The sequence below is a fragment of the Orbicella franksi genome, chromosome 8, assembly GCF_964199315.1.
Source record: "Orbicella franksi chromosome 8, jaOrbFran1.1, whole genome shotgun sequence".
Classification (NCBI taxonomy): Eukaryota; Metazoa; Cnidaria; class Anthozoa; order Scleractinia; family Merulinidae; genus Orbicella; species Orbicella franksi.
This window is the reverse complement of record NC_138152.1, coordinates 13,676,184-13,692,420: the sequence shown is the minus strand read 5'-3', so window position 1 is coordinate 13,692,420 and position 16,237 is coordinate 13,676,184. Positions and strand designations below refer to the sequence as shown.

Here is a 16,237-nt window from a genome sequence, read left to right as displayed (position 1 = left end):
TTGGTGTCTCAAAACGTCTTTCACGGCACGTAGTATCAGCCTTGCAGTCTATTGTATGAACAAAAAACTACGTTTAGCCTGAAAGTGTGCTCGAATATTTCTCCACGGGCACTATCTGATCCGAGAAGGGAAGAGGTTTCCGAGAGCAAAGTTCCGGGCCTCAAAAAAGAACAGTGAATACAGACAAAAAATGACCTTTACATAAAAGTTTTGTCAAAGACAACAAAGAAGAATAGGCATTAGAGCCTCATCTGATCGTTTTGTTTATAAGCGGAATATTTATCTCCAGATTTAACACAGTCTACTATAACATTTGACGGAAAACTTTGAAAAATGATTACAGATTAGTACTAAAACTGCGGTTAATTTATCATGTTTATTGTGTCATGATCAGGGCCTTAATTAACAAACTGTCCGATTACTGTGATAGTTGCCATGAAACAAGTGTTAAACGGTTCACGCGTTTGTTCAAGAAGCACGCATATATTTCACAAGTCACAGGAAAGATTACTAATCAGGTTTGAGCGGCTGAAAACACCGGCTCAAAATCGACAGAAGCATTTGAACACTTACAAAACCAGTCTGATCGATCAACGCTGCGCTGAAGTCATGGAATGAATTGATATAATTCTCGGATAACAGAGATACGGAAGTCTTTACAACGTGGCGTGTCTCTCACTTCTGCTTTATTAACGCTATCTGAACGATTTTTATCAGTTAATTAATCAAGTGAATGATGACCGCGCTTTCAGATCTTCGATATCAACTGAAGTACCGAGTAGGTGCAGAAAGAAATACAACCGTGTACATGTCAAACTAGGATGGCATTATTATGTCATAAATAATTTCCGATATTATTCCTCCGCATATATTTATTGCCTCGTGTAACGAATGTCACGACATTGTTGGTCAAGATGGCGTCGCTCGAAACAGTTTCGGCGACTGAAGAGATTTCTCCGACTTTTGACAAACTCTTAAAAGACGTTTCAGGTGAACTCAGCCCTGAAGAACTTAGGCAGGCTGTATCTTCTATCAAAAGCAATTTTAAAGGCAAATTTGAGGACCAACAAGAACAGGATTTGTATCCATGTCTTCGTTTATTTGCTAACCAAGGTCTCGTGTCGGAGGACAATCTAACTTTGTTAGAGAGGTTTGTGACTCCTAAAACATCCAAGAAGGAGACAATCCAAGAAAAGATTCAAGGTTTCAAAATTGTCCGCCAGCGAGAGACAAAGAAAAGGCAGGAATTGACTGGAAGAGACAACGACTTGAAGCAAGTGATGACAAAGCTAACGACAGGGAGTTCGAGTGTTGTCAATTTGTACGGATCGAGTGGCGTTGGCAAGACAAGGCTTGCCATAGAAACGTACTCCAAATGGTCAGGGAGAAACTTTAAAGTCGACTTCAGAGGAATAAATGAGATGAAAAGCGTTCACTTCCACGTCCTGAACGCATTAACTGTATCGGAGCAAACCGTCTTAGTCTACGAAGCAAATCCAGTCATTGCTCGAATGGAACAACTGAAGCGAGACAGCCAAAGCGACATCTTGTTACTTCTGGACAATGTTGATCAATTTGCGGGAGGAAATGGAGAGCCTTCGGCGGACCTGAACGCCAACTTTGTGACGTTTCTCACGAGACTTCTTGGTCCCAAGACCGATGGAGGAAAATCAAACTTGAAGATTTTGTTGACTTCGAGAACTACCCTTAGTCACGACGACACTCTCGATGTGGACAATTACGAGGTAAAGGCTTTGGATAACTCTTTCTCAAGCTCACTCCTTCAAACCCTTGGAAATCGTAGCCTTGAAGAAGATCAAATGGAGAAGTTGGTAGGAATGTGCCGTGGGAATCCCCTCATCCTGAACGGGATAGCCGCTATCTTAAGGCAGAAGATAGCAGACGATAAAAAGCTCCTTGAAACCATAGAGCAAGAGAATGTGACCGAGCTTTCAGAAACGGAATTACCACCTGCAGAAAAGGTTACACCGGTTACTAAGGAGAGAGAAATATTTGACCACAAGAAAGAAGGGATTGACAAAGATCAAGAAAACTGCTTGAGAAAAATGTTTTTCTTCCTGCCGAGTAAAAGGCTAAAAGAGAGTGCCGTTTCTGTGTCGTTATTCTCTCGTTCTTTCTCCGCCGAAGCAGCTGCCACCACTCTCGGTGTGGACCCTTCGGAGGCTGTTATACAGCTGGAGGGCTTGCGAAACAGCAAAGTGGTATCGGTTGATCCAGAGGCGAAGGTCCTTTCTTACGACATTCATCCACTGATGCGAAAGTTTCTACGAAGCATCGGCAACAGTAACGTTTTCATCAAAGTTTACGAGAAAGCAAGTGACCGTTTTTGTAGACTTTTCATGTCCGACATGAAGGACATTTCAGCTATTTTGGACGAAAACTACATCGACGCTTTCAACAGATTTGACCTTGACAAACCAAACTTTGAGCTCGCCTTGAACATCTCACTGAATTCAGACCACCTTCTTATTCCAGAGGAACATCATGAAAGTATTATGATTTGTTATCTTTTTGAGGCTATGCTTGATGAAAAACAGAGGAGAAGCATTTTCAGCTCTTGGGCTGAAAAGGCCGAGGATGACGGAAAGAAGGGTGAGCAAAATTTTACTGTTTTTTTTATTTATCTAGGGGCCCTGTTTCTTCTCTGGCTTACAACATAGCCCTAATTCTTGCAACCTGAAAGGATCGAAAAATAAATTATCTTATATTAACAAAAACAAACCAACATAGAAACAAACAAACAGTTCTGGTTTGAAGGATGCGCGAAGGAATTGGGTTGTTTGTTTTTCTTGTACTGCATTGTATATTTTATTGATTAATTTGTTCATATTTCGTAGAGGGGTCCCCTCTACTAACTATGATTTCGTTCTTGATTTATTGTAGTGAACTTTCTCTTATTAATTGATTGTCTTTCTTTCTTGGGCCATACTACTCAGTATGAAATTGGTTTTAGAAATCATTTATAGTAAATTAAGAAAACTATATCAACGCGAGAGAGGATTTAGCTACATGTATTCTATTATTAAGTGCCAAAAACACCTTTGAGCGTCTACATTTTGAAGGATATTTGTTTGGTCGAGCTTGATTGCGTGGGCTTTTCCAGACCAATCCTGGTCTGTTACAGATGAACAAGCAACTGACCGTGACATTTTTGTTTTGTGAAAATGATTAATTAATCCAATGGTCTTGCTTCTTTTCTTAATGGCTAACTGTATGTTTCACTAACAGTGGCGTGTTCAAGGAGGTACAAGTAGGCCATGAAAATTCAATCCCTTCAACGGACGCAGGGAGAAATTGAGTACTAGCTCATTTGCTTGTTGGTTTGCTTTTGTCTCGCTTCATTGATTGATTGAGTTATGATCAAAAGAGATTTGCTACACCAAAGACATGCAAAAATTACGGAAAATACTGTTGCTCGACATTTGATTGATTGATCGATCGATTGAGTGATTGATTGATCCCGATTGGTCGATATTTGTCCTTTGCCTGGGCCTGATTACTGCGAAATTGGCGTCAGGATAAATTCTTGCCCAAGGGAATGAGGAAAACTTTTTAAGGGAGATTAAGACTTGAACTGCAGTTTACCCCAGTTTTATCGTTAAGAGATAAACGTTACCTTGGATAACATACGTTTTAAAAGATGCTTAGATGGACACTGTTGATTGCGCGGGCTATACCAGATTTCTTGGTACACCAATTGGAATTGGCTACAAACGAATAAACAATAGGTCGTGGTAATCTGTTCCTTGAGTATGTAGTTAATTAGTTGTTGTTTATCTATCTATTTATTTTTTTTTTTATTTTATAAGGCTCCTTACTTCGAGCAGAATTAAAATGCCGAGAGGCTTTGCAGGTTCTGCAGCTGGAAGGATGGCAAAGAGCTTTGGAAGTCCTAAAGATGGCGAATGAGTCGCTGAAAACAGTACTGAAAGAAACCAAACGCAGCGAATTCTTCAAGCTTACTCGGAGCTCTTACCTCTTTGTCCAGGGTGAAGTATACTACAGAGCAGGCAATATGGCAAAGGCCCTGAGAATCTTGCATCGGTCTCTGAAAATAATGGAAGATATCCTACAGAGTCACACCAGTACTACCAGATGCCTGAACGCCATTGGCAATTGCCACAACAAGCTGGACAAACCAGATGAGGCGATAAAGTATTATACCAGAGCTTATGAAATGAGGAAGGAGCTCTCTGGCTCAATGAATCACTTTGACATGCCAGTATTTAAAGGTCAGATCGGTACAGGCTATGAAGGAAAAGGTCAAATCTATCGAAAAGAGCGACAGGACGACGAAGCAAGCAAGCAATTTCGCAAGGCAATCGGATGCTATCAAGAGGCCTTAGAGCTCGCCAAGCAACTCAAAATCCCAGGAATGTTAAACACAGCATTATTTAACAGAAACATTGCAAACACGTACGCGTGGCTGAGAGAGTTCGAAGAAGCCTGCCAACCTGCAAAGAACGCCTACGAGATCAGGAAAGACATTCTAGGAAATCATCCTGACACTGCACGAAGTGCTTTCCAAATGGCAGAACTTCGTCGAGGCTTAGAGGACTACGATGAAGCGGAAGATTACTACGAACAAGCGTGGGAGATTGAAAAATCCCTGGGACAAGGAAACCACAGTGAAGTTATGACCAGAATCATTGACTCTTACGAGGCGTTGCTTAGAGGCGAGAAGAAGAAAGAATTTCAAAAGGAAACGTTTGAATTTTATCAACGTTACTGGAACGAAGAAAAAGATTTCGAAGGATTTGAATTTTCCTTGGCGAACAGGAAAGTCATTGATTCAATAAACGAACGGCTTGGTGACTTGGCTGACAGGCAGACGCAAAAGAAATATCAACAAGAAGCTCTTTGGTTCTACGAGGGTGCATGGAATTCTCCAGACACCAAAAAGCTACCGTATCGTCAGAGAGAAGGCATTCTTCAAAACCTTTTGCGGTTGTGTAACATTCTCCGTGAGAAGGATCTGGTCAAAAAGTACGAAGCCGAGGCATTCAGATTTTATGAAAAGCTGTGGAAAAAGAACAAGGAAAAGATGGAAAAGCAAGACAGAATAGACATTCTTACCACGCTTGAAAACTACGCGACATCGCTTAAGGACGAGAAGAAGGCCCAGAAGTATGCGATCTTGTTAAAGGTATTTAGTGAAGCAGCTAGCAATGGCGTCTTATCAAAATCTAGTACACTTAAGCGTGCAGCATAATCAAAGCATGGCCGTTCTGGACGAGACCAAACTAGGTGCAGCTTTGCTTTGCCAGATACCCCTTTTTCACACTCGAGAGACCGTTGGCAATGGATTGAGTCATGTGTTAAGCTTTGTTTAACGGTACATCATATAGTTTTATGATGCACCTCGGAGGTTTCAGATAGCGCCAGAAAAGCTGGAGTTACTCTTGCCCGCGCCTCGGGCAACTCTTACTCATTGTTTGTTTTCTCCAAACTTCCCGCGTCTATCATAAATCGACAATACGCGCCAAATAATTAATCGATTCTTAAAAAAGGAAAGAAAATGGCAACAAAATTAAGCCTTCCAAAGACATGTTGCTGTGATTTCCGTTTGTCTTCGTTTCGTCCACACCAAAAGATCCTAACTTAGCGGAGAATACTGTAATTAGCCTGTGTCATAGACGTTCTGTGTAACGCTTTAATGACTTGGAACGAACTTCCCGAGTTTTAGTCCTGGTCTAAACACTAGCCGGAGCTGCTTTATACCGGCACACTGCAGATCATTAACTCTAGCTTCGTCCATGGCTGTCAAAAGCTAAAGGGTCTCTACCAATCCAGTTGGGATTTCTCTTTTTCTCTGTTTGAAACCAATATAAAGATCCTTACGCGAAATTTCTGCTGTGGTGATGTTTTATGTGCGCCTAATCGTTGACTCGATTCATATATAGTCACTTTTGATTTGGAGACTTAACAAGACTCCAACAGACACTTGGCATATGAGAGCTATTTATTTATTTTTTTTAAACTACGCTTTTTCTTTTTTCAATCTATCAACAGGAAAACAAACGGAGCGGTACACTTGTGGGATCTTTTAAATCTCTTTTCTCATTTGGATCAGCAGGTATTTTATATCACTGACTATTTTGTTGGTTTGTATAACGGTGTAATCATTTCTTGATCGATCCTAGATTGAAAATTGCTGGGCATAGGCTGGAATCGTTTAATTCGACCTCATTCGCGCAGGAAAACAAAAATAACTTTGAAGAAGGTTTTGAGCACTGCCAAGTTGCAATGGAGGGAAAAATATCGTCAGTGCTGATATTGAAACCAGTTTTAAACAGCAAATGTTGAATCATTGTGGTCAACAAACTTATCCCTCACCTCTCCCCCCACCCCACCCCCCTCCAACCGTAGAAATGTTTAAGATTGGACTCTGAAAATCCCAAGATGATGTCGTAACTTAAAAAAGTCAATGAAGAGTGTCTTTTTTTCTCTCGTGGAAGGATCAACCAACATGAGAATCTTTGTGGTCAACAACAATGTTGAATCATTGTGGTCAACAAACTTATCCCTCACCTCTCCCCAAAGCCCCCACCCCACCCCCTCCAACCGTACAAACGTTTAAGATTGGACTCTGAAAATCCCAAGATGATGTCGTAACTTAAAAAAGTCAATGAAGAGTGTCTTTTGTCTCTCGTGGAAGGATCAACCAACATGAGAATCTTTATGGACTTACGCATGCAGAGTTATGGCAGAATAACTCAGTTTTTATAATAAATCAGTCGTTGGTCATTTTCCTTCGTTTATTAGCGATGTGTTGTATTATTAGCAAAACATCACTAAAAATCTTAAGTAGCTGAATCTCAGTTTTTCCGTTAAATTAGCTGAAAAGCTGTCTAGCGATGACGATGATGATTCTGATAAAGAGGTCGATGATCAAGACGATGATGACGATGATGACGATGATGGTAGTAATGGCAGTCAAGACCTCACTGAGCAGTTATCACAACTTGCGGTTGAAGAGCAGGAGCTGGAGGAGCTAGAGAATCCAGATGATCAAGAACCAGACAAGATAAAAATACACGAGTGAGTATTACAAACCGAAGGCATACTGATGTTGGATAGGAGTATTGACCAAAAAATACTCTTTTGACCCAAACTATAATTTGATGTCCGCAGATGATGGTTCGTTATCTTATATTCTGATTTGCCAGTTCCCTCTATGAGACGTGCCTGCAGGGAATCATGGTATTTGTATTCATTATCTTGGACTGGATATCTCATAGGGGGAATTGGCCATTCTTTTGCTTCTGCCTTTTTTCATGCGTATCAACAGATTTGTCAGTCGATGATGATGACAATAGCGCGTCATAGTGCGTTTTGAAACGGCAAAATGGCGTGAATTTAGTGATTTTTGTGTAGTTCTGATCCCGCGTATTCGTATTTAGCGTATTCAAGCTTAATATGTACTGTTATGCCGTGAAATTATCATTCGTAGACTCCATGTTTAAATTTCCGACGACGCGGCGTCGATTGAAACAAATTACCTTAGAGTAACATAGTGGCAAGCTGGTTATTAAAACCGAAAACCAAATCCTTTCGAATTGGACCCAGCTGGGGAGCTATCTTATTAAAATTCAAGAGAACCCATAAGTTTTCTTTATAGTCTACTCTGTTGTTCAGTCGAGATTCATTCTAAAGTTCGGTTAAACTGCTTCCTCCTCCTTCCATTCAAATTTGTTTGAAACAGTGTTATTAATTTGAATATTAATCATATTAACGCAAATCTAGGTATACAGAACTGTTATTGCTACTTAGGGCCGGGCAGGGTCGGATTCTAGTGCTTGATATTGCTCTTTTGCAGCATGCAGGTCACAACATTTGCTAGTACCTATAAGATTCAAGCATCTCAATGAGTTTTGCCTTATCTTTGATATGTATTGTCCAACTATAGAAATCCGTGTGCAATTGAGACATCGTAGCAATTTGACCAGAGCAATAGCAATTAGAAGCGATCGAGTTTAGTTGTTTTTAGCTTTTTTCTAATGTACTTCCTGTCAGGTATTTGAATCAGTGTGCATATTCATGCTTTCCCAAAGCATTTCATTTACATGTAACCTACACGACTGTCTTCGTTTTCAGAGGAACAGTAACTAGCGAAGACACCCACTGGGATCTGGAAAAGTGGGCTGTGCACATGACATTCCCTCGTGATGCTGTATCTGAGCCCACCGTGATAGAGATCCACAAATGGAAATCCACTGCTTGTTCACCCCAACTCCAAGAACATGAAGCTGTTGTCAGCAACGTGATTGAAATCTCAACGAGCAGTGATGAAGCTCTGGAGTTCCAAGCTGAGGTGAAATTGACACTCTCTCACAGTGCGGCTGACCTGCATGGCTATGAACTGGTGATATTCAAATTAATTAACAAGGAGACAAATGAATGGGAGGACGTACGTGAAACTGAAAGATTTCAGAGTCTGTCAGGTTAGCAAGGTTCCTTTTTAATTTCCATACGCCTTTATCTTAGATACACGATGCGGAGGTTCGTTAGTAGAATGGTTAATCCATTGTCATTGGAATTCCTCCTCCATGATGATGCAGATACTGCCAAACTGTTGGCAAACCTGGGAAAATGTCCTTAGTTATTTTGCCATTGAGCTTGCACCTACCGGCAACTTGACTAGCGATCGACTAGGCTATTTTTGGTGCGCCAGTTTTATCGATGCGCTCCAACTAACTGAACGCCTGGAGGAGGGTAATGGTAGTCTCTCATCGTTCCAATTTTTGAACATGTATAGAGTGTTCACATGATATAATTAGCCAATCGGATTTGTCAAAATAAGCTCTGGCTCTGCATAGATTGACCGTAAATCTGTGAATGGCAACGCTCGAATTACAACCGGCCAGACGTTGCGAATTTTGGTTCTACCCTAAAGAACTGCGATCTCTGTAGAGGAAAATGGCTCATGATGTCATATTTCTTTTTCTCAACATATTAATAACAGAAATGGAAGACGAATATCCGTCGGCCAGAGATTTCCCTGACTTTCACTTCCCCATTGTGCAAGCTGAGATAACAGAATGCTCAACATACGCGGTAGTCTGTCGACTCAAGTCATCTCCATCTTATGACATTACATCTAACGGTGGTTCCTTTAACCTGCCTGAATATCCAAATGTATGCGTTACCATCCCTAAGAAGGCTGTTGCGCCAAAAGCAAAGATTCCGCTGCAAATAAAGGTAGGCGTACTTTCACGGGGTAGTGCATTGGTGATCGACCATGTAATCTCCTTTCAATACGCTAGAAATACTACCACCAGTTACGAGTTTGGGCTAAATGTGTATAATTCTACATATCTGTGCAGTAGAACTATTACGATGTGACCACCTAGCTCGCTATCGCGGCTACCTTGGCCAGAAAAGAACTTAGTCAGGCTCTACTGAGCTATATAGTCTATCAAACATTTGTTAGGTATCTCTTGAGATCATGGCTTTTTGTTTGTGTCCTCGCGCCTCTAGGTACACGAAATTCCTCGTGAGGAATTTAAAGGCCAAGAGGTTGTGGTTGGACCTATTTTGCGAATCTCCTGCAGTGAAGTCGTCGAGTTCAGGAAGCCCGTCACGATCCAGTTACCAGTTTCTCTAGGAAACGAACAGCTCGACATTCCTGACGTGTCACAATGCCATATTAGAGTACTGTTTCTGAGGTCCGAGGAAGGACGAAAGGAATGGGTTGAAATCACTGAAGATGTGAAGAACTCGACTAGATTTGACGGAGAGACAGTTAGATTCCAGGTTCATCGTTTCTCTGGGTACGAATGTAACTCAACTTTGTTTACAATCCATTCATTACAATCTGTGGAGTGATTTATCTTTCAATAATTTCAAATAAAAGATCACACCATCACTTTTGAAACTGGCTCATCTGAGAGGTGAAGCCGTCGCAACTGAAAGTTTGTTTTCGCTTTGATTCGCACTAACGAAGTGGAAAGCTTTGGTTTTATGATTATGACTCGATGGGTTTGTTAAAAAACGTGACAATACACATAATCATTTGGCTTCTCTTGTAGCCGATATAACGCGCGCTCTGATTGGCTAGTTGTAGCGCATTATTTTCCCGTAATGTCCGCGGGCCGATTACGAGTCTGCAAAAACAAAGCAAAAAGCCGTATAATAAACAACTTATTATCCTCGAACGTTTCGTCCTTACGGAAAAATCTCAAACCTCGGCCTTGCCGTATTGACCGAGCGTTAGCAAGGTCTCGGTCTCAGATTTTCTCCTAAAGCTTGATAAGTAGTTAGTACGGGAGAGAATCGTCGAATTTCTGTTGACAAAAAGTCTCTTTTATGCTTCCCTTTTCTCGCGCTATTAATTGTCGAATTGAAAGTTTACTTCAAAGTCTTAATCTTGGTTATTTTATGTTATGTCTAAGGGCTACATTCTCTCAGCCTTCTGCTTTCGAATCTTAAAATACTTTTTTTTATTTCTTTCAGATACGCGTGCCTTCTTGACTGGCGCTTAAAAGATTTCAGTGTTGCTGGAGTTATCGGGTATCTGTCGAGCCTTATTTGGTGCCCTCCACAGCTAGCAGTGTTCTTCGCTTACTTTCCTCCAGAGGAACGACCTGATTCGCAAGATATTTTGTTCCTCATTTGTTGTCCCTCTCACCTAAGACGGCAAGTGACAAAAGAGTTACAAGAGAAGAACATTAACTTCCCAAGTGATGCCGACTCGGAGAAAAAGATGATACCGGGACATGATAAGGCATATGTTTCTCTCTCAGGGGGGATCAGGGCACTTGACGAAGATGACATGGGAAACATCCATCTCAGGTAACTACATTATGGATTTTATATAAACAATAGACTCCATTTTGTTAGGTTTTATGACGACATTGGAAAAAAGGTCAATAATCAATTGGTACTTGAGAATGTCTTTAATTTTTTTTCAAAACACTCAGAACAGCTCCAAAACTGATTATAAAAACGGAAAAATAGACTCAAGAAAGGTGAAGAATTTGGAACCAAATTCTCCTAAAGTCCAAATTTGCACTTAAACAGCATTTTAAGCTTAAAGAACATCAAATTTCGTTAAAACATCCTTTGAGAATATGATTGAACGACTATGGCTTAGAACTTTTAGCATTCTACCCTTCCCCCCTCCCACACCACCAGATTAAACAGGATTGATGACTTTGTGGGGTTGCTATCTCCTTTCATAGTCATCCGTCTGACTAAAGACCAAATTAGACTCCACTCAGTCCTTGTAGTATCCTCTGCGAGTATTTGCCAGTAAGTAAACTTTGTTTTATATCCATTTGAAACAGGTTTGAAGGTCATGATCCACACCGAGTTCAAGTTGCAGTTCGGGTGATCAATGATAAGGGATTGTCTGGGGTGAAGTTTTACAGCAGCCCCAAACTTGAGAAAGAAACTTTACTGTGCAAATTACATTTTAGATTGTCACCCCTCAAGAAAGATTTTAAGGTAAGTGATTGAGGGAAGTAGGGTGGGAAAGGTAGTCGTTAAATGTTCTTGAGCCTAACTATTACTAATTTTTTTTGTTTTTTTGTCGTATTTCTCCTTTAGACAACACCAGTGGATTTTTTTGGCGTTCCTGTCAGCGACAAAATACTGTTGGAGGCCAGAGCAGAGGAAGTGTTAGCCATTGGTAAAAGATTCGTAGATAGCATTACGTATAACAGTCATCTTCACCGCCTGTCAAGTGAAAGTGGCGAGGAAATATTGCAGAGTTTCTTTGAGGTTCTGGCTGGGTTGACAAGTGAAAGCCAAGATGAGTGTTTTGAAGCACTCGTTACTAACCTCATTGTATATGGGCATGTGATTGATCGCCTTAAAGAAGGTAAAGTGCCTATTTTGCCTTAGTTTCTTAAGGACGGTGCCTACTAGATACAAAGGTTTTTGCGCCAGGTTAGGACCAAGGGCTATTGGAATCCACAAAGAAAAAATGGGGTAGCCATGCATTTTTTCGAGATAACCAGCCTTGAATCTCAACAAAAATGCTGACATCAGGATTTTTCTGAAAAAGAAGGAAAGGATATTTCTTGACAAATTTCCTTAGAATTCGCCTTTACATACAGAAAAGCAACCACATTGAAAAAGATCTTTAAACTACATGGCAAATGGTAACATAAAAACCATTTTTGGTATGTTTTTAATAACAAAATCGTTGCAACAGCGCTTTTAGCGTCTCTGAAAGCCTTCCTCTGGTTCAGCTAAAATACAGTCTAAATACCTTTTGCTAATCACGTGTTGAATAGGCTTGCCACTTCCATTTCATAACATAAAATGTAGGGGTAACCACGCGTTTTGTAAAGCTATTCATCCTTTTTGAAAACTTTTACGGTGCCCGTTACATTTTTTCCTGTCACCTCCCCAGTAAGGAAGACATTTGGGTATCTCGCACTTGTTTTGCGCGCGCACTACGCCGTCTACGGGTACAGGTACATGTTTATAGGTGGATCTCAGTATAATTTTCGACAGATATCAGTTAGGTTTTCAGCTGGAAGACGTAAACAGTTAGTCGTTAGCGATATGCTACTATTCTGGTGTTCCTGGCTTAAGGTGGCCCGTACCAGTTTTCAGGTTTTTGACGGCTCATAACTTTGTAAGAATAGAACAAAAAGGCCACTGTAATATTTTTGTACGTTTGGATTATACAATTTATACTTGACCTAAAACGACTGTTATTTTGTCGTCAGCAGTTACCATGGCAACATTTGAAAAGTATTTTCCAGACCTGATTTTTCGCGTATGTCACTAATAACTAACAAATTGACCCGGTGACCCCGAGTTTTTTTTAATCAATAGCTTTTGGCATCTGAAAATGAAAATGCACGACAATTTTAAATCAATTTTACGGAGCCGATTTCTTGTAAACTTGGAAAAACGACAATTTGAACAAAGTGCAAATTTCCTTCTGAAGAATTTTTTATTTTTTTTCTGACGCATCCTCTCAATAATAATATCATTTTGAAACAATAAAAAGAAGGGGTCACCTGGCCTGTCTTCATGTAAAAGCCTTCGCGAGTTCCGTTATTCCCACGCGCGTATACACGCATTCAAAAATACAGACTTAATAAGATCAGCAGTCGCTCATGAGCTGTTTTGACTACCACTGACTGCTTCGTGTGCCCGCGCGGGCATTTTGTTTTATTTGCTGCCGTTTGGTGCTAAAACATCCTTTACAGTTGTAGTTGTCGTTAAAGACAACTTCCTGGGCTTACCCTGTAGGATTTTTACACAAATTCTGGGTAGATTTGCTATGTTTTACGAGTCCTTTATACGCTCTCGGTGGCTGCACGATCGATCGAACTTCCCTTGAAATTTGGGAAACACTGGATTCCCGAAACAATTTTTCTTAAATGCACAGAATTGACTTAAGTTGTCATAGCAGGTAAAGACGAATTTCGTCTCCAACAGTACAAAAGTGACCTTGCGCGAAAAAAGCCGCGCGCCGCCATATTTGTTTTTGGTCTTTCGGGTTCTAAATCTCGCGCCTCTATCGCGCGTGTTTCTCACGCTTGACGGACGATGGTGATCTACTCCCCGCGCGAGAAAACTGGTACCAGCCACCTTAAGGTCATTCCGCTGAAATAGAACCTGCACTGAGATTTTTGTGAAACTTTGCCTATCGATTGTGAACTTATATTTTGAAATAAAAATGAGGGGTCCCCATGTTCGTTTAGGAGCAAAAGCACCTTGTTTGTACCAATATAAATCCTTATAATAGCACCATGATTGTAGTTACGATTGTTTGCTAAATTCACGTTTCCGACGATTGCTTTTTGTTCTACACTGAGAACTGGTCCATGTCTATTTTACACAGAGAAATTTATTATTCAAGTCAAAACAACAGAAAAAAAAATGATAGGTCACCATACTCGTTTGCGAGAAAATGACGATTTACCTCTATGGTGAGGTCCAGCTGTAAAGAAAAAGCCGCCATTTTTTAAAGCGCGCGCGCTAATCACGCGTGAAATTATGCGCAGTAGGGATGCGCAATGCAATACTGAGGAATGACCTTAAGTACAGGTTCATTAAACTTGTTTTGGTCACAGTATGAAAATTTTGCTTTCATTTTAGTCGTGTACGTGATAACGTAGTTGATTGCGTCAATGTCAACCCCAGCGCGCGCGTGGCGCTTAAACCATGGCTTGAGTGATGCGCAGAACGTGTGCGCACTAACAAAAGTAGGCACCGTCCTTAAAGAGATGCAAGGAAATTCAGAGAGGCCTGTAAGTCAGCCAGGCCCTTGTGGTTACTTCCAAAATTGCCATGAAAGTTGATTTCGCAGAATGATTGATTTCCCTGGCATGACTGCCCTCTAACGGAATGACTGATTTTGCTGACTGCTCTCTAAAGTTTTCACAGATACGTCATGAAAACGTAGGTTTCCTTGATGGCGAAAGATAGATGGCTAATTATACACGTATCAGTCTATTCAGTCTACGTTTCGAGGCAAAAGAGGAGAGCCTCCATCTTTTTAACATTTCCATACACGCAGTGAATTGCGCATATGCGCAGTTGTCACATGTACATTACGAGAAAATCAACTTAGATCCAACCCATTTGCAATTTGTAGCAGTTCTTAAGTGATGACATAGTGAAAGAGGAGCGTCGTAGAAATATGCAAATGAAACCTCTTAAGTTTCGACTATATATGCATGTTTTTCTACTCTGTTTAGGTAGGAATGCAGTGAGCAGACCACTCATAGCAAATAACGACGTGCTCCGCACTGTGTCGGAAGAGGTTGGGCATTGTTGGAAAAATCTGGCGAGAGAACTAAACCTCAATAGGGGGAGAATTAAAACGATTTCAGTAGAAGAGGAAGATGACCAAGAACGTTGCTACAAGGCTCTAGAAAGATGGTGCGAGGAAAACGGAGAAGAAGCAACGATACGAAAACTTATGCTTGCACTGAACAAATCAGGTCTTGCGGACGTGAACAAAAACGTGATGAATTGTTTAAACCTGACATGAAATGTCAGCTGTGTTCACGCCCCCAACCTCAAAGAACGATTGGAGTTTGGGTCAAGACACAAAGAGATGGAAACTATGGTACCTTTGCGCCCCCCCCCCCCCCCGCCTCCCCCCCACCCCCAATAATCTATCATATTGTGCTTATCACTTCAATATTAAAGCGCAAATTAACAAATTGACGTCAGTTTTTTATGCGTCTGTCCTCTTATTGATGATAAATTTCGTCATTACATTTTCAAAGTTTACTGCGGAACCACAAAATGATCAAATGCCGAAAATAAATGAGAGGAAAAGAGGTAAACAAAGATAAGTGAATTTTATTAAAAATGACGCGCACATTGTCAATAGCTTTTCTCGTTTTTTTATTGGCTACTTAAAAAAGTCCATAAAATTCCTTTGGTTAGAAAGTTGACAGTTTGACAGCTGAAAGTTGAACTCGAAAGCTTGCATAAATTAAAATTTTATCCGTTTGTACTCTTATTGATGATAAAAATGAGCCAATCATCGCGCGAGAAATCAGACAGTTATTGTAAAAACAACATTGGAAAAGATTTTCGATTTGCTGTGTGTGTCAATGAATTCTATGCAAGCAAGATCTGAGATTGTAGCAGACAATTTGTTTTGCCGATTTGTGTCCTTATTTCGATTTCCGATTGTCTGGAAATTTTACCCTCGCGATAGAGGTTTTATGATGTTATAAAGTTACCCTTAACTGTCTAAAGCCTGCAAAATGGAAACGTGCACGATGTTCACACTTAAAACTAACGCAAGATATGTTCACGCATAACGCGAGCGATGTTCACATGATGTTCACTCCGGTAGACGCATAGTTGACACTTGCAGATGCAAACTCAAACGATTTTCACACATAAGGCCAACGAAAGATATCTCCAGACATAATGAAAACAATCTTTACCTTTAACGCAAAGAATTTCCCTAAAAACCTAGACATTTTCACTAAACGAAGACTTTTAAGGAAGCCGCACACGATACTATACTCTTTAAAAATTAGTAATATACGTTCAACGTCGTGTTTAACACGGAGCTCCTTGTAGGTCAAAACAGATTTTATAGCAACTTACAGAAAGACTCTTCGACCGAACAACTTCGGCCTTCACTGGCTAGGTAACGGTTCACAATTTTGCGGGTGCTACCCCAGCAAAAGGTACCGAAAGAATGCAACAGGACGTAACAAATTACTCGAGTGACTTGTAAATATGACGAATTTCTATATGTTTTTTGGCCGGTCTC

The 16,237-nt window shown here is 40.6% G+C and overlaps 2 protein-coding genes across 2 annotated transcripts in view; both read left to right on the top strand.

Moving 5' to 3' along the window:
* Window positions 1-16,237, top strand: part of LOC145494828 (uncharacterized) — a 152,510-nt gene that overhangs the window by 104,260 nt on the left and 32,013 nt on the right. The window lies entirely within an intron of this gene.
* LOC145494688 (uncharacterized) lies at window positions 357-15,101 on the top strand. The gene is made up of 11 exons (XM_081474241.1): window positions 357-2,613; window positions 3,831-5,167; window positions 6,034-6,097; window positions 6,861-7,062; window positions 8,119-8,465; window positions 8,987-9,222; window positions 9,502-9,794; window positions 10,477-10,815; window positions 11,310-11,469; window positions 11,572-11,845; window positions 14,691-15,101. The coding sequence occupies exons 1-11, from the start codon at window positions 915-917 to the stop codon at window positions 14,984-14,986; spliced, it is 5,247 nt and encodes a 1,748-aa protein (XP_081330367.1). The 5' UTR covers window positions 357-914; the 3' UTR covers window positions 14,987-15,101.

What these genes read in the sequence shown, in the direction of transcription:
- LOC145494688 (XM_081474241.1), top strand. Translation starts at nt 915, where the DNA reads ATGGCGTCGCTCGAAACAGTTTCGGCGACTGAAGAGATTTCTCCGACT. An exon ending in TTTCTCATTTGGATCAGCAG is followed by an intron (nt 6,098 to 6,860) that starts GTATTTTATATC and finishes CCGTTAAATTAG; the next exon opens with CTGAAAAGCTGTCTAGCGAT. An exon ending in GACAAGATAAAAATACACGA is followed by an intron (nt 7,063 to 8,118) that starts GTGAGTATTACA and finishes CTTCGTTTTCAG; the next exon opens with AGGAACAGTAACTAGCGAAG.